This window comes from Mytilus trossulus, chromosome 4 (assembly GCF_036588685.1).
Source record: "Mytilus trossulus isolate FHL-02 chromosome 4, PNRI_Mtr1.1.1.hap1, whole genome shotgun sequence".
Classification (NCBI taxonomy): domain Eukaryota; kingdom Metazoa; phylum Mollusca; class Bivalvia; order Mytilida; family Mytilidae; genus Mytilus; species Mytilus trossulus.
In genome coordinates this window covers 90,926,948-90,950,512 of record NC_086376.1, presented here as the reverse complement: position 1 = coordinate 90,950,512, position 23,565 = coordinate 90,926,948, and the positions used below count along the sequence as shown (strand labels likewise).

Below are 23,565 nucleotides of genomic sequence, written 5' to 3'. Positions count from 1 at the left end.
CTTGACGTCATGTCCTGAATCTAAATTTTACGCCATATTGAATAGGAATCAGGGCACTGGCTTCCGATTCCAATGTCATCGGAAGCTAAGAACCTTGAATTTGATTAGAAATTACTAAATTTGCGAAGTATATATACTAAAGTTCATTTGAGGGTGTATATTTTTGTGCCGCAATGGCTGGTAAGTAAAATATGAGTAATATAATCTTGCACTTCCTGTCTTGAAAAATATCAGAAAAATGTCCTCAAATTATGGATTCTCGAGCATTGACGATAATTTCTCTTGTTATTTCTCTGTAGGCAATGGAGCGGATATACAGTGGTGTTTCTCTCAAGTGAAAGGTGCTATTGAGACGGAAGATATTACTGAAGGTATGTATCTTTACCAGTTTTGTTGGTTGACGATTTCCCGCCCCATTAGTGGAAAATAATATACTTTCCAAATATCCAACCAAAGAGATCCCAGTTATACTTCTTACTTCAGTCATTATAGATATTGACCTTAATCAAATTAAGAAATGAAGTTTCCTGGTTTAGGATAATAATTTCACGTAGTTTTTACGCTTTACAGAACCAAGACACTGTCATTTGATACAAATTGCAAACAACTGCGTTTACATTCGTTAATCCTGTTTGATGTCTGACTCCATTCCAGGGATTTGCAGATATAGCACACTGAATCACTTAAAACAAATTTGAAAACTGCTGCATTTACATTTTAAACGATTACATGGATTAGCAGAACCAATTTTATCATTTGATAAAATTATGATTACAATTTTCTTACCAATCGCAAACGACTGCTTTTTACATTCATCAATCCTGTATGATACATGTATTATATGTCCAGGGATTTGCAGATATAGCACACTAAATCACACTAATAAACCAGTTGATTTGTCAATATTAAAAACATTCTGTACAGGAAAACAACTATAGACATATAATTTATTATAATTCAAATTATAAAAAAACATTCCAAGTCACTTTTGAAATTCTAAATTTATCTTTTTTTGTGATGATATTTATTCCCAATTTAGTTTTCCATGGCATCTTCGAAAATTGACTGTTGGAAGCCTATAATTTGTGTCCTTGCAAGTTTATAACATGAGGGAGGGGGTCCTGATCCCAAAATCCCGGGCCTAAAAACACCTGATCACGGACTTAAAAACGTGAAATCCTGAGGTTCTGAAATACGAAAAAAAGAATTCCCGGATCCTGAAAGTGTCAATCTCGAGCTCAAAAACACACGATCCTGGAGTCCCGATAAAGGTCATATTCCCCCCCTGTCTTTGTGTATACTTTTCTGTAGTTTTGAGTAATATATAAAAAAAGGGTAACTTCAAAAAATTGTCACTGGAAATGATGCGAGTGTACTTAAAATATTGCTTCGAAATTCACTGAAGTTGAATCATTCTTTCCCCTCTAAACTATTTTACAACAGCCCTGAAGAATACTGTCAGAATACCAAATTCCCATTCCAAGGGGTTGGTTTCACTATGCTTGCACTGCTAGGCTTGGCCAAAGTCACTTCAAATACAAGTAGTTGACACCATATATATTATTTGTCTTGCAGTGTATAAAATTCATACAGACCGTGAAATATATTTCAATAAGCTTAACACATATACACAAATATCAACTGAATGTAATTTTAAGTGAAGTTCTTGGGTTTGAAAAAAGTGCCATGCCAGGTATACATGTATGTATAATGTGTCAGCAAAAATTGATGAATTGAATAAAAATGTCTAAATATCTGTCTTGATAAAGATATAAAGATATTGATTACAAGTTTCACAATAGCAACTGAGGCACATGTAAGTGTACCAGGATAATAGGCTCATTATGCAGACCATTATTTAGACTGGTTCCTTTTACAAACATATTACTGCCAGACTGTGTCTGTTCTATGCTTGTACACATGAAACATGAATTTGATATTTATATACATGTATTATGTCCTTTATTACAGCTGATATAATATCTTGTGTGGAGTACAACAATACAGGCGATCTTCTGGCTACTGGTGACAAAGGGGGACGAGTAGTTATATTCCAGCGGGACAAAGCAGTAAGTTCAAAGTTTAAATGTGCCTTCCTTCAAAATTGTTCCAGTTCTTAAAAAGTGGTGGTCCAAAGTCAAAATTTGGACAAACCTCGTTTCACTTATTTGCAATAGAAATACAGGGATAGTGAGGTCTAGCAGTTTTGTTCAAGGACCTCAAGGTGAAAATGGATTATGAGAACTTATGAATTTTTGTAATGGCTAGCTTTTTGTCAAAATAACATGAATATGTTGAGAAATTTAAAAAGAATAAAACTTCATAAATTTATACATAGACAAATCGCAAATTGCTAGAGTTCCCACATATAGTAAACATGCACTCTTATCTAATTATAGACCAATTTGTTATGAAATGTCATAGCTTTCGGTTTAAATATATATATAGTTTTCGAACACCTGATATTCACATGAAAAACAGTTACTTAAGGCTTAAATTAAAATATTGTTTGTTTGCAGTTTACCGACCGACCCTTGAAAATCCTCCCGACTGTGAAAATTTTATTGCTTTAAATTTGAAGAAATTTTTTTTAATGCCTCTATTGACGCGATCCGGAACTTTGGGTCCTTTCCGGAAATGATTTAAAGTCTGGGTCAATTACGCATTTCAAGTTCGTTTTTTCTTGGGTTCCCGTCAAGCGTTCATGTGACCATTTAATGATAAAGCACATGGAAATTGTTTACAGGTATCCATGAAGTCACGGAGGAGTACTTTACGCTGTCGTCTCGTGTCAATTTTAAGACAAATAACAAACAGAAAAGTTTATTAGTAAACTGTTTATACAGATTTAGGCACATGTAATGATGTGTGATGATATCATTGACGATGATGCAGCGGATATTCATAACTGACACGATAACCATTCTGTCTCAAACAAATCGGGTTCAGAATCTGTGAAGCCTGACTTTATGGAACCAATTTCGGTGGTTAAATAATTCGACAGCAGCTTGAAGTATGGCATATTTTCTACAAATCGTTGTGAAGACGACTAAGATGAAACCACTCCTCCGTGACTTAAATCTTCATGGATATCTGTAAACATGCCTGTACGAGGGAAGGGCTCATTTGAAATGTTAATGGATATAGATCATGCCAAATCAATAAGAAGCAACCCTAACTACACAAAGATGTAGAAAAAATTAATGGTTAGCTTGAAAAATAAATATACTCTCTCTATATTAAATCTATCTTCGATTGCAATGAGTATGCTCCTTTAGGATAAGGGGGGCTGCCCCACTCATTGCAATTATTCTCTTTCTTACAATATTAAATATACCCAAACTGTGTGGCCTGTGTGAATTCAATTAAAACATGTCCTTAGGAGCTATGCTGCCAATTTTTTTTATGCATTAAAAACATTTCAGTACAGATCCATTTACTTTTAATGGGGTGATATGGATTTCACCCCAAACTTTAGATTTCTTTGGTTTTCATTAAAGCCTGGCAAAAATATAACCTTATCACATATAATTAAATATTGTTAGAAATATGAAAACAGTCGGATGTCTTAATACTTTTTTTCAAGTTGCCTTTTTTTTTCAATTGAGGAAGATTCAATGGTTATTTTTTTTTTATTAAAAATACACTCTTTAATATTATTGTCTTATAAATCTATAATATATACATTTTTCTGATGAAAATACTCTACTCATGAAAACATTCTAGTCAAGAAGCATACATGTCTGAATATATTTCTTTAAAACAGTTCTAGTCATAATGACATTCCTTGTTTATAAGTGTTCCAGTATTTAATAATTATACCATATTTTATGTCTGACATAAGTTGGATAATGACACTATGTTAAAGTTTCAGTTTTGGTTAAAAAGTTTTTTATCTGAAAATGCCTGTTCATTTGATGTTGATTTTCTGCATGTCCAGTGTTTGTTTTTTTTAAATGTTTTTTTTTCTTCACAAGAAACTTGGTTTAGTGTAACTGCTTGTTTAAACTGTATTTTGGCTGATAAAATAAAATATTTTTCCTACCTACCGACCCTTCAGTCTGAAGGTACAGTCGGAAAACTGCAAACAAACATATTTTTAAGGTTGGCCTAACATGTGATTAGACAATACATGCAATGATAAAACCGGAAATAATAATTATTAGGAAAGAGATTGACAAACAACAGAAAGTTGTGATGATACAATATGGTTGTTGATACTTGAAAAGACCTTTTTATACATTGATTATGTTGAAAAACTTGCATTGGATGAATGTCCTGTTTATTGCATGTTGCATTGTAAGACAATGTCTCATTGATAATAATATTAAATCTGCATCTACTTTCCTTTGTAAATTTTGTAACTGATCTATTTTACAGGGAAAGGTATCTGTACCACGTCGTGGGGAATATAATGTATACAGCACTTTCCAGAGTCATGAGCCAGAATTTGATTACCTGAAAAGTTTAGAAATAGAAGAGAAGATCAATAAAATCAGATGGTTGAAAAGAACAAACCCAGCAAACTTTTTACTCTCTACTAATGGTAAACAAATCAGTTTATTTCCATTGCCTAAACAGTCAGAACAAATTATAACCACCCATGTCAAATGCTGGCTAAACACTACATAAAGTAATTCTCAGTCTTCACGCTGAATGGCAGCCCAGGCTAGTAAAATTTCTCTGGGGCCCGTGAAAATCATATCTACAGGCCAACAGAATCCAACTAAAAATTTTCAAAACTTGAGCGTCGGGCCTGTAGATTTAAAAGTTTGTCATGAAGATTCTGTAATTTTTTTCTGTCAATTATAAAAAATTCCAGATTTCCACCCTGGTCAGTTTGTTTATCCATGCAACCTGAAATAAGTTTCCATTCTCTCAACCTAATGTTATATAAAACTGGTACAGGATGCTTATTACCACAAAAACAGATGAGATCAATATTGAAATTCATTTATTAAATATCATATTATTTATAAATGACAAAAAATACTTCATTAACTGTTTCTGCACTCTTACTTTACTTTGCCTCAATCAAATGATATAAAACTAATGCATCCAACTACCAAACGCAGATCAAGTTATAATTTCACTTTTACCACTTGAGTTGTAATTCAGTTAGCAGTTTGAATGACACCTACACTTACAATCAAGTCACAGTAATAAATATTTTATTTTGTGTTGCTTATATTTCAGATAAAACTATCAAGTTATGGAAGGTTACAGAGAGGGACAAAAGACCAGAAGGATTCAACCTGAAAGATGAAACTGGCATAATGAGAGATTCTACCTCTATAACATCACTAAGAGTCCCCATCTTCAAGCCCATGGAACTAATGGTGGAGGCTAGTCCTCGTAGAATATTTGCTAATGCTCATACCTATCACATCAACTCTATATCAGTTAACAGTGACCAGGAAACTTATTTGTCTGCTGATGACCTTAGGATTAACCTTTGGCACATGGAGGTCACAGATCAAAGCTTCAGTATCCTTATAAAATTATTTAATTTTCAACAGTTTAATTTGGAAAAGGGGTTAAAAGATGGTTTTTTTTAGATATGAGTTTTAATAATTAGGGTGAAATTTGAAAAAAAGCCAACTTTAAAGTACTGTGTTTAAGTAAAGGTGTGTTGATATGTGACAAGTATTTTATGTAAATATATTGCATTATTTTAGAAAACATACCTGACGCAATACCTAGTTTTTTTTCGAGCCTGCAACTTTTGTTGCAGAAAGCCCGACATAGGGATAGTGATGCAGCGGCGGCAGCGTAAGCTAACTTTTTAAAAGCTTTATATTTTAGAAGGTGGAAGACCTGGATGCTTTATATTTTGTATATAGATGCCTCATGTTACGAAGTTTCCGTCAGTCAAATGTCCTTGACCTCATTTTCATGGTCCAGTGACCACTTGAAAAAAAAGTTCAAATTTTTTGTAATGTTGAATTCTCTCTTATTATAAATAATAGAATAATTATATTTGGTATGTGCGTACCTTGCAAGGTCCTCATGCCCGTCAGACAGTTTTCACTTGACCTCGACCTCATTTCATGGATCAGTGAACAAGGTTAAGTTTTGGTGGTCAAGTCCATATGACAGATACTATAAGCAATAGGGCTAGTATATTCGGTGTATGGGAGGACTGTAAGGTGTACATGTCAAACTGGCAGGTGTCATCTGACCTTGACCTCATTTTCATTGTTCAGTGGTTATAGTTAAGTTTTTGTGTTTTGGTCTGTTTTTCTCATACTTTATGCAATAGATCTACTATATTTGTTGTATGGAATGATTGTAAGGTGTACATGTCTAGCGGGCAGATGTCATCTGACCTTGACCCCATTTTCATGGTTGAGTGGTCAAAGTTAAGTTTTTGAGTTTTTGTCTTTTTATCTAATACTTTATGCCAAAGGTCAACTATATTTGGTGTATGGACATGTTTTATGATCTTTATGTCAGTCGTGCAGGTTTTATTTGACCTTGACCTCATTTTCATGGTTCATTGCTCAGTGTTAAGTTTTTGTGTTTTGGTTTATTTTTCTTAATAAGTAATAGGTCAACTATATTTGTTGTATGGAAGCATTGTTAGCTGTACATGTCTGCCTGGCATGGTTCATCTGACCTTGACCTCATTTTCAAGGTTCATTGGTCTTTGTTTAGTTATCTTGGTTAATGTTAAGTTTATGTGACAGTTTTTAATAAAGCTTTATACTGAGGACTATCAATATAATATCAATGATAAGTTAAGAAGGCGAGACATTTCAGCGTGTGCACTCTTGTGTTACTAGGACAGATGTCAAAACTTGCTTCTCCATTGTTCATGTCGTACAGTGCCTTTTTAATACCAGTAATAGAACTTTGAGGAATATTTATTTTATTAGTTTTGATAAATTGCTAACCATCTTTTTAAGGAGACCCTAACTCAGAGAGTGTTACCATATTTACATAGTTGCATCATTTGTACATCTGTAAATACAGGGAGATTCATGTTAAACTATAATTATTTTTGGTAGTACAAACTTATTTCTATACTCAATACAATTTGATTTTTAATATGGGTTTCATATTTAAAAAAGGGAGGTTGTTAACATTCAAAAGATTTATTTTCACCTTATTCTTCTTGCTAAAATAAATTGATCTCTGACAGTTTGCTTACAGTATATATATATATATATAAGTACGTCTGAGTCAGTGACAACCCTACAACAGATGTATCCATCGGATCGCCATCAATGATGGTGATACATGGCTGTGTAAATAATGTATATACAACTCGTCTAAACATCAACCCAACAATGTTAGATCTGTAAATTTGCTTTCGCAAATTTTTGGTTCTTCCCTCGCCGGGATTCGAACCCATGCTACTGTGATATCGTGACACCAAATCGCCTGCACTGCAGCCGTCCCGCTAGACCACACGACCACCTGGGCTCTCAAAAAAAGAGCTTTCGGTGGCCATATGTTACCTTTCCACGTCAGTTTTAATCTAGCGGCGTACTACAGTACATGATATATAAGGCATGAAGATGTTATTGTTACAGATCAGCTTAATTATCTATAGTAAAGGATCCTACAAATTAATGTAAGATACAGTCACAGAAAATAATTATATTCAAAAATGCCTTATATATCATGTACTGTAGTACGCCGCTAGATTAAAACTGACGTGGAAAGGTAACATATGGCCACCGAAAGCTTTTTTTGAGAGCCCAGGTGGTCGTGTGGTCTAGCGGGACGGCTGCAGTGCAGGCGATTTGGTGTCACGATATCACAGTAGCATGGGTTCGAATCCCGGCGAGGGAAGAACCAAAAATTTGCGAAAGCAAATTTACAGATCTAACATTGTTGGGTTGATGTTTAGACGAGTTATATATATATATGCATATATATGTAACCAGTAGCTTGTTGGTAGTTTTTCATAATTTCAGTTTACAAAATTGTTCTTATACATTAAGCAATATTTGACATGTTATATAACCTTAACCTGAACAGATATTGTTGATATCAAGCCTGCCAATATGGAGGAGTTGACAGAAGTGATAACAGCAGCTGAGTTCCACCCCCTAGAATGTAACTTATTTGTATATAGTAGTAGTAAAGGAACAATCAGGCTTTGTGATATGCGTCAACAAGCACTATGTGATAAGCATGCCAAATGTAAGTTGATAGGGTCTGTATGGATTAAAAGAATAGTGCATTTTAGGTAGTACTAGAATCGGTTTTGGATTGCATTGAATTAGTCCTGATTTTTGGAAAGATTAGAACTTGTTCTAAATCTTTACTTAGGCACCACCCTCCCTAACAACAGGACAGGTTAGCTACTGTTACTAAATGTATTCACACTAAAATATAGGTCCCTATGGTTCTCATGTATGTCCACATAATACACAAATAAACTGAAAAAAACTGGGTATATTATTGGAGCAGTTCATTCAAGAATGTATGTAATCAAGGTGTGTTGATGTGACGTTTTTTTTTTTTAACATTTTGATTAGGTAAGTGGGTATTGATTCCAATAATATGATTGACAACTGTCATTATCACTAAACAATCAGAGACAAGGTGGACCTTTAATTACAATGCTCCACCTCCTAAACTGCCAATCAAATTGACCACATTACCTATCAACCTCAGTCTTACATAATTAAACAGACCACTCCATTATGCATCTAATTCTTAATACACAAGTATTTGACCTCATAATTCAATACACAAATGTGTATATTAGATGTTTGATATTTATAAGGACGATAGATTGATTTATTGCCAATTACTTTTGATCTACATTACATAAAGTGATTCTGTAAATTATATCTGAAAGATAAATGATTAATGGATTAACAAGATCTTAAAAAAATGAAATATGAATATAAATATGAATATGTAAAAGGTATTCAAGTATGGCCTATAATTTACTTGATAAATTTCCAATAATCATCTGTTATTAATCAACAATTTAGATTAGTTCACTTTTTTATCAGGAATTGGCTTGAAACAGTTTTAAAATTTATAAACATTTAATTATAACAAACCTTATTTATTAGTTTATTTCCCATCAATCATTATGTCTATTTTAGTCATTTGAATTCTTATTTGAAGTAAATATATATTTTTGCAATCAAGAAAGAATCCACATTTCAATAAAATAAGTTTTTTAATTAGTTTACTTGAAAAATGAAATTGAAAATGCCATGTGTTGAAAAATACTTTTAAATCTGATCAAAAGGCACTCTAAAACTTTTAATTTTCAATGCCATATAACCTCTGTTTCATATTTCAAAATGCCCCAAAACAACATTTTTAGATTATTTTTGTTGGCACTTTAAAGCTTTTAGCTGGTCTAAATTTATGTCTTCCAAGGATAGTTGATCACATTTACTAGAAGAATTTTTGCATTTTTTGGTGTTTTTTTTAAACATATTCTGAACCGGCAACATAATTTCAATTAGATATAAACTGCAGTTTAAATAAAATTGTGCAAATTTAGAGACTCATATTATTTAATTTGAGCTCATTTTATCCTCACACTGGAAAAGCAAGTTTCCTTCTAAAGACCTTCTGTAAATGCAATTTTCAGCAATAGTGCTCTATAAATGTTCATTTTTCCCACCCATACCTTAATATGAAATAATTCAAACTACTGTTCTAATCTTTCCATGAGTGATATCCATCACTTTGATTAACTTTTTGCTGAAATAGCAGAAATGCGGGTTAAAAAACTGGGGTACGTATGGCTTTTTATTTTTATCTCTAGGCTAATATTTGATTCAAAGTGCAGACCTGCCAACTATCCCGATTTTCGCGGTATCATCCCTATTTTTACCCCTCAACCCAAATCCCGATATCGGGATCGTAAAATTAGTCAAAATCCCGATTTTCAAGAAATATACCCGAAAAAATTATTGTTTACCGATTTTGAAGTTTTTCTGATCAATTTTAAAAATTCAATCATTTTACCTGGGGACATATTATGACAAGTTAATGACCCTACGCTAATCAACAGTAACAACAGGTGTCATAATTAGTGGTTATATGTAATCAGATTACCTAATGGGTCGTAACACAATTTGATCAAACAGCCTTTCAATTTTAATCAATTTATCATACAAGCACAATTTGCAACATTTGCCGTAGTTCCACAGCAAAATCATAATTAATTGAAAGATGAGAACTGTAATGAACTCTCAAGAAAACATCGTTTATCTTGAAATCTGTTTTATTTTTGAAATCAGACATGTGTGTCTGTTGATTTAAACTCGACGCCATTTTGTATACACTTCTACTGTGTTACTGTATAATCCTCCGCCGGTAAGAGCACCTCTGAATACAAAGAAAGAAAGATAACTCAAATTGTATCCATTTTCTCATTGATACTGATAAGTAATCCTGACTTAATCAAAATCTGCCTTCATCCTTCTTACTTTAGGACATGAAATTTTAGGTGTTTTGAGTCAAGGTTCATAGATGAGAAGGTCATTGGAGGGGGGAAAATGGGGGGTCTCTACTTTGAATCCTTTATTTTTAATGCCATTTTCTCAGTTATTTTGTCAATTTTATAATTTAATAGTACAAGAATCATACAAATAAAAGAAATCAAGGCCTACAAGCTCATTATTAGTATTCCAAAAGAAAAAAGAAGATAACTTAGACTATTTAAGGAGTAAAAAACAATGCTCACAGAAAAGTCGCTAAAATTGTAACCCTTAAAAATCTTGTCGCGCGCTAAATCCCCCATGGAGATTTTCAAAAGTTGGCAGGTCTGAAAATGTTACAACATTTTTATAAGGGGAGATAACTCTTTAAAATTATGTTCAATAACAGGAGTTTAATGCAAATTCTACCATTATATGTAACCAGAAATCAAGTTTATTAGACAAACTTATTTGATGGGTAATAGTTGTGCGAGAGTAAATTTTAGTCTCCCATTTTAAGACGGTTATCAATGATGTTTTAAAATGTTTCATTTATCCTTCTAAAAGTTGAAAATAGCTTTATCACTCTAGAGACCTAAGGTTTATGAAAAACTGCATGTTCTTAAAAAAAAATTGCAAAAAAGAAGATATACATGTTATTTGTATGTGTTCTTGGAAACCAGCATTCAATTTCCAATGGTCAAACATCACAAAACTGTATTGCTTATGGCAAAAAAATTCAAGTGCATCTACATGTACTCTGAGCTCTTCACCAGTGATAATATATATCATACTTGGACAGAAACTTCTTGGCGATAAAGAGAACGCATCTGAAGTAAAAAAAAAAATCTGAAATTTACTGACAAACTGTGCAAGTGCTTCCAATGAACCCTGTACAAAATGTATAGTCTAGCTGAGTTCTACTTACATTCATGACCTATTATATTTACAGTATTTGAGGAACCAGAAGACCCCACAAATAGAAGTTTTTTCTCAGAGATTATATCTAGTATATCTGATGTTAAATTTAGTCATAATGGTCGCTACATGGTGACTAGAGACTATTTGTCTGTTAAAGTATGGGACCTGCAAATGGATACAAAGCCAATAGAAACATATCAAGTTCATGAATATTTACGAAGTAAATTATGTTCCTTATATGAAAATGACTGTATATTTGACAAGTTTGAGTGTTCATGGAGTGGTGATGACAGGTAAGGAATATTGAAAACTATTATACTTACTGTATAGTTGTCAATTATAGGCAAATGATCATGATCTTATCATTGTGCAGTAAAAGTTATTCATAAGCTATGTACAGAGAAAATATTGATTTGAATTACTATATAAAAAAAAGCATTGACTACATAATACATTGATATTTAAGGTATATATGTTAACAAATTTAAAAAAAAAAGAGAGCCCTTGGGCAGCCATCAATATATGGTCCTCAGTAAAAGATGACGAGAAAATATGATATGGAAGTTATAATAAATGTTTATATATATTTATTGTGTAAAAATAATGCAATCATGGAATTTTTACCAAACTTGCTGAGAAAGGCAGTTGTAAAAAAGAAAGGTATATCTTGATTACTTCCCTTTGTTTGTAAAATGACTTATGTATAATTGTATACCAAAAAAAGATATACATTATATGAACAAAGCATTTATATATTTTCACCATATACATAGAATATAAAGAACACACGTACGAATAAAAACAAGTTTAGAATATAAAGAACACACATACGAATAAAAACAAGTTTTGTTATAAGTATAGATATTTTCTATTGAATGGGGAAAAACACTTTATATTTACAAGCCTTGAAGATCTCTATTTATATATTACAGGAACATTATGACTGGGTCATACAACAATTTCTTCAGAATGTTTGACAGGGAGAGTAAGCGTGATAATACTTTAGAGGCCAGTAGAGAAAATATGAAACCTAGGACAATTCTCAAACCAAGAAAAGTTTGTACGGGTGGAAAACGGAAAAAAGAAGAAATTAGTGTCGATTGTTTAGACTTCAATAAGAAAATTCTTCACACAGCTTGGCATCCAAATGAGAATATCTTAGCAGTAGCAGCCACAAATAATTTGTACATTTTCCAAAGTAAAGATTGATGTGAATAAGACGCATAGTTAAAATTTCAAAAGTGCTGATACTACTTGAAGGACCAAGGTCCATAAGTGCTACTGGACATAAGTGCTAACATCGATGGTGAGAGTTCTTCCATAGTCTACTTAAGAGTCAGTTGGTGTCACTCCAGATATTGACAGATAAGCTGTAAAATGAATGGATGTTTTGTATTTTTTCAAACAATTTTATAAATGATAATGTGAACAATAGTCATATATATTGTAACAAGTTGGACCCCAAATATATGTGATTATTTTCTTACAGCTGCTGGTCTGCTGTTCCTCAAATAATATTTGCCAAAGAATTGTAAAGTTGGTTGAGTTCTGTGACTGTGCAATAGTATTGTGTGTGTTCAGATAAACTCAACTGTAATGCTCAAGCCTAGTCAGTAAACAACTTAGGTTTATACGTTGCTTATTTAGAATTTTCATTTATGAAAGCTTCCAGTAAGGTCCAACTTTGTTCCTCAAATAAATCTTACATTAAATTTCACCTTCAAATAATTCTGAATAAGCTCTTCTGTCTCTTTATAATTGGATTATTCTAAAAATATATTTAAAGTTAAGATTCCGGAGATTGATGGCAGAATTAGACGAAATGGCAACTACTTGGTGCAGATGAAACACATAATATATAAAAAAAAAAAAAAAAAAAGTTGGTGCAAGTATGAGGGTGAAAAATATTTTTTAAACAGATCATTCATTTCTCATGTACGATGTAGTTAGTATTTAATATAAAACTACAGATTTAGTGCTCTCAATATATCAATAATAATAGACCACTCTAAACAACATCTATAATGTCTAACTGGTGTATGTGAATGGTTGTAAACCAACTACCTGGTTAATTAATTCTCCCATTAAAGTTGGGAGACATATTGCAACTGTCATCCCCAACCACTGCCGTTAGAAAATATTCAATTGTCTTGGAAAATGTGTGGGGTTTCTGCACGTAAACTATATATTTTTTGTTAGACATGGCAAGGTGAATTGAAGGATATATATTGGGTCATTCCTTGGCCTGGGGGTATTTATATTTAGGGGGGTCTTGGGAGACTATCTTTTATCTTTTAATCATTACTTCATTTTGTATTTATTTTCAAACTGACAAAACTTGCCATTAACTAAATATTGAATTCCTGGAAAAGCATTTTATGCCTTGTCATAAGGTGGAAAAGTCTTGCATGGTGTACTCCTTTTGTTGGTATATCTTCTGTGGCGAAGAACTGTCTTCTAACCCTGTGTATCTTTATTGTATCTTCATAATTCTATCGTTATCAACATCCTCGTTCTGCATTCTGATAGGTCATCGTGATCTACAATGCATTCCCCAAAAAAATACATTTATGTTTGAAGTACTTTGTTGTAATAACTACCCATGAAAAACAAGTGTTTTATTGACAAATCATTCTTTAGTACTAAAAAAAAAAGATTTTTACATATCATTTGTTACATAAAGTAGTCTGTACTTTCTAAATTAAATGTCTAAAGTTTTACTGTCAGACTGTCTTGTCTTGCCTGTAAAATACCATGGGTTATCTCCCTTAGATTTCAGGTATTTGTGATTTATTTATAACATTCCAGGAATAGAAACAACAAAGTTAACTGTTAAATGTCTACCCTATATTAGGCCTTGGTATACAATTCTGGGGTACCATTAAATTTTGAAATGCTAAATGTGCCACTAGGATTGATTAGGTTCCACTAATTATGTATCTGAGATTAACAATAATGATCATGTACCTGATTGTGAGAGTATTGTTATATTTATGTGAACAAATATGTTTTTTGTTGAAAAGTATTATTTTTTATGTCAAACAATAAAATTGCAAAAAAAAAATTAATAAAAAATCTGAAGTATACATGCTTTTCTTTTTATGCTAGAGCAAGTTAAATGTTGATGTCATGTACAAAGTTTTCTAGTATCTGATTTGTTTGACAATTTTGGAAATAGTTTCCTCTATAAATCATCATATTGTTTTCTACAAATGTAACTACGGACAGGCTAAATGTATTTGTCAACAGGTAATAATTATCTCAACATTTACATTTTACTATCAAATTTATTTTACATGTAGGTGTACAACATTCTTGATAAATTTAAAGTGTGTGCCTTCTTTCTTAAAAACTTGAACACATGTAGATGAATAGAAACCAGACAGCTAAGATCTATAAATAAATGCCAATATGCCTCCTTATATTGGATACCAATCATTTATGGATCTAGAATATTCCTTGTCAAACAGCCCTGCTGTAATTCTTACTTCATATTTAGATGCCTTTTGTTATGAAGTATAAAAAAGGTGTGGTATGATTGCCAATGAGACAACTATAGGTACTATACGGCCTTCAACTGTACATATGAAGTATCTGTTTGTGGTGTGGTATGTTCATTGTTCCTTTATCTCATTTTCATGGTTCAGTGATCAAAGCGGAGTTTTTGTGTTATGGTGAGTTTTTTTCTAATACTTTATAAGCAATAGGTCAACTATATTTGATGTATAAAATATTCTATGATATACTAAGTCATGTCAGTCTTGCAGATTCACAGTTCATTGCTTGGTTTTGTCTTTTGGTCTGTTTTTCTCAAACTTTAAGTAATGGGTTAACTATATTTGTTGTATTGAAGGATTGTAAGGTGTACATCTCTTTCTGAAAGGTATCGTGATCTGACTTGGTTCGTTGATCAAAGGTAAGTTTGTTTCTTTGATACTATTACCAATAGGTCATCTATTTATAAAATTCATAGATTAATAAAACGTTGAACTCCTCTTTTTCATGGTTCATTGGTCAATGTTGAGTTTTCTTGGTTAAATCTCTTTCTTAGAAATTTTAAGCAATAGGACTTAGTTGGGGTAAAATGGGGAATATGTCTGACAACAACCCGACCATAGAGTGGACAATAGCTGAAAGCCATCAAAGGGTTTGATGTAGCTAGAAACTCCTGACCTGGAGGAGTACTTCAGCTGGCCCCTAAACAAATATGTTGCTAGTTCAGTGATAATGGATGTCATACTACAACTTCAAATTATACACAAGAAACTAGAATTTAAAATCATACACGACTAACTAAAGGCCAGAGGCTCCTGACTTGGGGCAGGGTTAAACATGTTTTTTTTTTTATATCAACCCTCCCCCTTTACCTGTAGCCAATATAGAAGAAAAACAAACATTTAACAAATGTTAGTTGTACAGGTTAGGTTTATGTTATACTTGGTAGTAAAGCTGAATACCAGTACATTGTATATAGGGCAATCAACAAAATCAATCGTTAATATTAAAAGAAGGTGGGAAATTTCAGCGTGTGCACTCTTTGTTTTTGGGAGGTATTGCCATAAAAAGATTCATTTTACCAATTTGTTTCATTTGAGCCTTGAAGCCAAAATCAAAATCTACAGATAATAGATATAGAGAGGTGTGGTGTGAGTGCCAATGTCTGAATGAGACGACTCTCCATCCAAATAACATTTTATAAAAGTAAACCATTATAGGTCAATGTAATGCCTTCGACACAGAGCCTTGGCTCACACCGATAGGTCAACTTGTCTCAATTCATTAGTTACCTAACTATTGGGTGTAATGCCCTACGACAAATTCAGAATGGGTGCTAGGGTTACATCATTGCAGCAAGGGAGTAAAGCTTTATATTTCAGAGGATAAAAGACCTGGAGGTTTATTACCCTATGATACGAAGTGAACGGGATGATTGCGAGTTGTATATGTCTGTCTAGTAGGATTAATTTGACCTTGGAACTCGTTTATTCAGTATTACCACGAGCATCACTGAAGAGACATGTATTGTTGAAATGCGCATATTGTGAAAGAAAATTGGTACCGTTAATTTTATTATCTAAAGAAAAATGGTAATTAATTAGTGGATGTAAGACTGTCAACTTATTAACATGAAAACTCTGTGTGACCAAATTCTATGAAATTTATATATGTTGATTCCTGTGGCTAAATGAAGGTCCAGATCAATTTCGTTTCTCGTTGTTTTAGTTATGTATTATATTATTAATTTTTACATTGAGTTATTTCCCTTTGAACCAAAAAAAGTTTGATTTGATCAAAAAATTAATTTCTGGGATTCTTTGATATGCTTATTCTAGCAATGTAAATAGATTTTCAAACTTTGGATAATGGACCTTAAAAGATAAATGTCAAATTTCAAATGTTTCAGCTGGTGTATTATCGCAAATGACCATATTCAGATTGTGTCACAAACCTACGCTGTGTCAAATATTCAATTACAATTCAAAGTCAGAGCTGTTTTAAGCTAAATGTTTTGTCCATCCTTGCTCAGCTGTTCAGGGTTCGACTTCTGCAGGAAATTTCAAAATCTGCTTTACTGCCACTCTGACAGCCTCTTGTTGAAGTTTCGCTTGTAAATGCCAAGTTTTTATGGTCATGTTGGTTTCTTAAATATTTTACGTAATAGAATCGCTATAATTGGTTTATGAAATGTTTGTATGGTGTACTGTAGTATATTTCTGAGGCTGAATACATGGTTTGTTTGATTCTATAGGCGGATTCAGGGAGATAAAAAGACGTAAAAACAAGTGAACACTTGAACTGGACGAATAAAATTGATCTATGACACACAATTTCAATATAAATACAAATTCAATAAAATAAGGGATGACATGTTGAACATAACCATGAACAAAATGCCGCTAAATAGAATAATATGAACAGGTAAACACAAATTATTTGTTGTAAGGTATACAGTAAAGGAGAACGAAAGTATATTTTACAAAACAAATAATTTTATTGATCATAGACAGTCCGAGAACAGAAGTGAAAAGTTATAATCATACCTAAAACTTATCAAAGCTGGTATATATTTAAATAGCGAGACGAGTTATAACACTAAATAAGTTAATATTAAATAACAAATTGTATCAACAGATGAGCACGAACATGCGATTTAAGATACATGTTCGTGTAGAAATCCATACAATTGATGAACACCGTCAAAAGGAAACTAGAAAAGTAACACACGTAGTCACCATTTTCTTTTTTCTTTGAAGATCTCCTTTTACCTCTCTACTTTCCCCCTTAAAGATTTAAGTAATTGAGACCTATATATATATATATATATATAGAGAGAGAGAGAGAGAGAGAGAGAGAGAGAGAGCTCCTAATACTTAAACCAATGTACTCACTTCCTTATAGAAAACTACCTACCTACAAACAAAATTTTATGTATTACTGAAAAATTATTACACCAGGGTTTTCGATATCACAAACTAGTCAAAACATTTACTAAATTTTATCATCGGTATAAAGACATCATTCGTAAATATAGCTCAACATGCAGACTTCTTAAACGTTCAGGTATTTCACATCCAATTTTTTATGAAAATATTCTTTATAAAGCACAAAGGTGTCAGTATTCACCTCCGAAACGTTGTCATGTCATTAAAGATTGCATATTTTGGCGTTAATATTGAGTCACTGATAAGGTCTTTGCGTCGGAACTAAACACATTTATTCTAAAAACAGTTCTTGGCATGACACGGGTTATGTTCTTCTCATATTTGTTATGATGGTATGATACTAAACCCCTAACGGGAAGGATTGTGCCTGATGTTCATATGATGAAATCATAATATTTCAGTCAGTGTAATTGAAGTCTGAAGCTGGCATGTCAGTTAACTGCAAGTAGTCTGTTGTTATATATGTATTATTGTCATTTTGTTTATTTTCTTTGGTTACATCTTCTGACATCAGACTCGGACTTCTCTTGAACTGAATTTTAATGTGCGTATTGTTATGCGTTTACTTTTCTACATTGGTTAGAGGTATAGGGGGAGGGTTTAGATCTCACAAATATGTTTAACCCCGCCGCATTTTTGCGCCTGTCCCAAAGTCTTGTATTATTTTAATTTTAGTTTCTTGTGTACAATTTGGAAATTAGTATGGCGTTCATTATCACTGAGCTAGTATATATTTGTTGAGGGGCCAGCTGAAGGACGCCTCCGGGTGCGGGAATTTCTCGCTACATTGAAGACCTGTTGGTGACCTTCTGCTGTTGTTCTTTTATTTGGTCGGGTTGTTGTCTCTTTGACACATTCCCCATTTCCATTTTCAATTTAAAAAAAATACAACACGGTTCAAAGCATATCCAACAGAATCTTTGCAAATGTTTATTTGATGCATGGCACGGTAAAATTAATTCTTAAATGAACTTAAGGTTTCATTATCTTGTTGTAAAGAGGCCTAACAAAAAAATAAACCAAGGAAACTCTTACATGAAGCTAGTTAATATCGGGTATATATGATTTGTTTCAGAGACAAGTGCTTTACTGATGAATCATGTGATATCTACCATCCGACTACCTATCTAAAAATTAGAAAACAACTTTTTCATGATTTTTATTTTATTTTACTCAGTTGATTCTGATTCGTTTTCAATCCTTTTTTTCTATTTTGGAATGCCCAAGGCTTGATTGTGCAAGCACCATATACTAGCATTTAAGAATTAATTTTACCGTGCCATCAAATAAACATTTGCAAAGATTCTGTTGGATATGCTTTGAACCGTTTTGTATTTTTTTTAAATTGAGAATGGAAATGGGGAATGTGTCAAAGAGACAACAACCCGACCAAATAAAAAAAAACAGCAGAAGGTCACCAACAGGTCTTAGAAGCTGTTCTGATAGTAGCAGTATAGGTGCCATGTCGTAATTACTTTTAAATTGTCTCCCCTTCATTGAAATTGTTTTCAATCTTGGTTAATAATCTATATTTTATATCGATATTACATGTCTGAATAACTTTGTTAATGTATGTCCCATTTATAGACATTATGTTTTTGGTCTGTGCGCCCATTTGTCCGTCTGTCCCGCTTCATTTTTAAAAAAATGCTCAAGGAATCTTATTATGAAGATGAAGTCCAATCAACTTGAAACTTAGATCACACGTTCCCTGTGAAATAATGTTTCTAATGTTAGTGCAAAATTAGAGTTTTGAGCCCAATTTCACTGTCCGCTAAATATAGAAAATGATGATGTGAGTTGAAGTAGGTGCTATTGACACATTATTATTCTTTTCTGTCTTCCTGACAATGGAACATGTGGTATTGTCAACGTATATCTGTTCCACCTAACAGAAGTTCCAAAGGAAACATTGCTATAAACAGTGTCATAATATCTGTTCCTGTTATAACCTATAATCTACATTTTTCACTTTCTGTTATTGGGTCTGAGATAAAGATGGTAATGTACCCATACTCCGCACGATTCAGAGATACAAAATTGGCAGAGAACCATCACATTGAGTTTTACCATTCCTTATATGGCAGAGAACCATCGTCATTGATTTTTACCATTCCTTATGTTGCAGTGATCCATCGTCATTGAGTTTTACCATTCCTTATATGACAGAGAACCATCGCGTCATTGAGTTTTACCAATTCCTTATATGGCAGAGAACCATCGTCATTGAGTTTTACTATTCCTTATATGACAGAGAACCATCGTCATTGAGTTTTACCATTCCTTATATGACAGAGAACCATAGCCATTGAGTTTTACCATTCCTTATATGACAGAGAACCATCGTCATTGATTTTTACCATTCCTTATATGACAGAGAACCATCGTCATTGAGTTTTACCATTCCTTATATGGCAGAGAACCATCGTCATTGAGTTTTACCATTCCTTATATAGCAGAGAACCATCGTCATTGAGTTTTACCATTCCTTATATGACAGAGAACCATAGCCATTGAGTTTTACCATTCCTTATATGACAGAGAACCATCGTCATTGAGTTTTACCATTCGGCCTTATATGGCAGAGAACCATCGTCATTGAGTTTTACCATTCCTTATATAGCAGAGAACCATCGTCATTGAGTTTTACCATCCCTTATATGACAGAGAACCATCGTCATTGAGTTTTACCATTCCTTATTTGACCGAGAACCATAGTCATTGAGTTTTACCATTCCTTATATGGCAGAGAACCATCGTCATTGAGTTTTACCAATTCCTTATATAGCAGAGAACCATCGTCATTGAGTTTTACCATTCCTTATATGGCAGAGAACCATCGTCATTGAGTTTTACCATTCCTTATATGGCAGAGAACCATCGTCATTGATTTTTACTATTCCTTATGTGGCAGTGAACCATCGTCATTGAGTTTTACCATTCCTTATATGACAGAGAACCATCGCGTCATTGAGTTTTACCAATTCCTTATATGGCAGAGAACCATCGTCATTGAGTTTTACCATTCCTTATATGGCAGAGAACCATCGTCATTGATTTTTACCGTTCCTTATGTGGAAGTGAACCATCGTCATTGAGTTTTACCATTCCTTATATGACAGAGAACCATCGCGTCATTGAGTTTTACCAATTCCTTATATGGCAGAGAACCGTCGTCATTGAGTTTTACCATTCCTTATATGACAGAGAACCATCGTCATTGAGTTTTACCATTCCTTATATGGCCTACTATTGATAGATGTAGTAGACCATGCATGAAGTTACGTGTCGAACTTATCATGCATGATAGCTTCAATAGCTCTCAAAAGAATTACGTGAGAGTTACGTGTCGAACTTATCATGCATGATAGCTAGCTCCAATAGCTCTCAAAAGAATTCCGTGAGAGTTATGTGTCGAATTTATCATGCATGATAGCTCCAATAGCTCTCAAAGATATTCCGCGAGAGTTATGTGTCGAACTTATAATGCATGATAGCTAGCTCCAATAGCTCTCAAAAGAATTCCGTGAGAGTTACGTGTCGAACTTATCATGCATGATAGCTCCAATAGCTCTCAAAAGAATTCCGTGAGAGTTACGTGTCGAACTTATCATGCATGATAGCTAGCTCCAATAGCTCTCAAAATAATTCCGTGAGAGTTATGTGTCGAACTTATCATGCATGATAGCTCCAATAGCTCTCAAAGATATTCCGCGAGAGTTATGTGTCGAACTTATAATGCATGATAGCTAGCTCCAATAGCTCTCAAAAGAATTCCGTGAGAGTTACGTGTCGAACTTATCATGCATGATAGCTCAAATAGCTCTCAAAAGAATTCCGTGAGAGTTACGTGTCGAACTTATCATGCATGATAGCTCAAATAGCTCTCAAAAGAATTCCGTGAGAGTTATGTGTCGAACTTATGATGCATGATAGCTCCAATAGCTCTCAAAAGATTTCCGTGAGAGTTACGTGTCGAACTTATGATGCATGATAGCTCCAATAGCTCTCAAAAGATATTCCGTGAGAGTAACGTGTCGAACTTATCATGCATGATAGCTTCAATAGCTCTCAAAAGAATTTTGTGAGAGTTACGTGTCGAACTTATCATGCATGATAGCTAGCTCCAATAGCTCTCAAAAGAATTCTGTGAGAGTTATGTGTCGAACTTATCATGCATGATAGCTCCAATAGCTCTCAAAGATATTCCGCGAGAGTTATGTGTCGAACTTATAATGCATGATAGCTAGCTCCAATAGCTCTCAAAAGAATTCCGTGAGAGTTACGTGTCGAACTTATGATGCATGATAGCTCCAATAGCTCTCAAAAGAATTCCGTGAGAGTTACGTGTCGAACTTATCATGCATGATAGCTAGCTCCAATAGCTCTCAAAAGAATTCCGTGAGAGTTATGTGTCGAACTTATGATGCATGATAGCTCCGATAGCTCTCAAAGATATTCCGCGAGAGTTATGTGTCGAACTTATAATGCATGATAGCTAGCTCCAATAGCTCTCAAAAGAATTCCGTGAGAGTTACGTGTCGAACTTATCATGCATGATAGCTCCAATAGCTCTCAAAAGAATTCCGTGAGAGTTACGTGTCGAACTTATCATGCATGATAGCTCCAATAGCTCTCAAAAGAATTCCGTGAGAGTTATGTGTCGAACTTATGATGCATGATAGCTCCAATAGCTCTCAAAAGAATTCCGTGAGAGTTACGTGTCGAACTTATGATGCATGATAGCTCCAATAGCTCTCAAAAGATATTCCGTGAGAGTTACGTGTCGAACTTATCATGCATGATAGCTTCAATAGCTCTCAAAGATATTCCGCGAGAGTTATGTGTCGAACTTATCATGCATGATAGCTAGCTCCAATAGCTCTCAAAGATATTCCGTGAGAGTTACGTGTCGAACTTATCATGCATGATAGCTCCAATAGCTCTCAAAAGAATTCCGTGAGAGTTATGTGTCGAACTTATCATGCATGATAGCTCAAATAGCTCTCAAAAGAATTCCGTGAGAGTTACGTGTCGAACTTATGATGCATGATAGCTCCAATAGCTCTCAAAAGAATTCCGTGAGAGTTACGTGTCGAACTTATCATGCTTGATAGCTTCAATAGCTCTCAAAATAATTCCGTGAGAGTTACGTGTCGAACTTATCATGCATGATAGCTAGCTCCAATAGCTCTCAAAATAATTCCGTGAGAGTTATACGTGTCGAACTTATCATGCATGATAGCTCCAATAGCTCTCAAAAGAATTTCGTGAGAGTTACGTGTCGAACTTATCATGCATGATAGGTCCAATAGCTCTCAAAATAATTCCGTGAGAGTTATGTGTCGAACTTATCATGCATGATAGCTCCAATAGCTCTCAAAAGAATTCCGTGAGAGTTACGTGTCGAACTTATCATGCATGATAGCTAGCTCCAATAGCTCTCAAAGATATTCCGCGAGAGTTATGTGTCGAACTTATCATGCATGATAGCTCCAATAGCTCTCAAAATAATTCCGTGAGAGTTACGTGGCGAACTTATCATGCATGATAGCTCCAATAGCTCTCAAAAGAATTCCGTGAGAGTTACGTGTCGAACTTATCATGCATGATAGCTAGCTCCAATAGCTCTCAAAAGAATTCCGTGAGAGTTACGTGTCGAACTTATCATGCATGAAAGCTCCAATAGCTCTCAAAAGAATTCCGTGATAGTTACGTGTCGAACTTATCATGCATGATAGCTCAAATAGCTCTCAAAAGAATTCCGTGAGAGTTATGTGTCGAACTTATGA

The 23,565-nt window shown here is 33.7% G+C and overlaps 1 protein-coding gene across 1 annotated transcript; it reads left to right on the top strand.

Annotated features, from left to right (window-relative positions):
* Nucleotides 1-14,416, top strand: LOC134716276 (serine/threonine-protein phosphatase 2A 55 kDa regulatory subunit B alpha isoform-like). Its single transcript, XM_063579172.1, has 8 exons — nucleotides 1-180; nucleotides 300-371; nucleotides 1,972-2,069; nucleotides 4,381-4,546; nucleotides 5,197-5,487; nucleotides 7,990-8,154; nucleotides 11,362-11,623; nucleotides 12,263-14,416. Exons 1-8 carry the CDS (start codon nucleotides 174-176, stop codon nucleotides 12,537-12,539), a joined length of 1,338 nt encoding a protein of 445 aa, XP_063435242.1. The 5' UTR covers nucleotides 1-173; the 3' UTR covers nucleotides 12,540-14,416.
* Nucleotides 14,417-23,565: the final 9,149 nt, after the last annotated feature.

Bases quoted from the DNA above. Each gene is read 5' to 3' on its own strand.
- LOC134716276 (XM_063579172.1), top strand. The intron at 2,070-4,380 runs GTAAGTTCAAAG...TCTATTTTACAG, and splicing joins TATTCCAGCGGGACAAAGCA to GGAAAGGTATCTGTACCACG. The intron at 11,624-12,262 runs GTAAGGAATATT...TATATATTACAG, and splicing joins TCATGGAGTGGTGATGACAG to GAACATTATGACTGGGTCAT.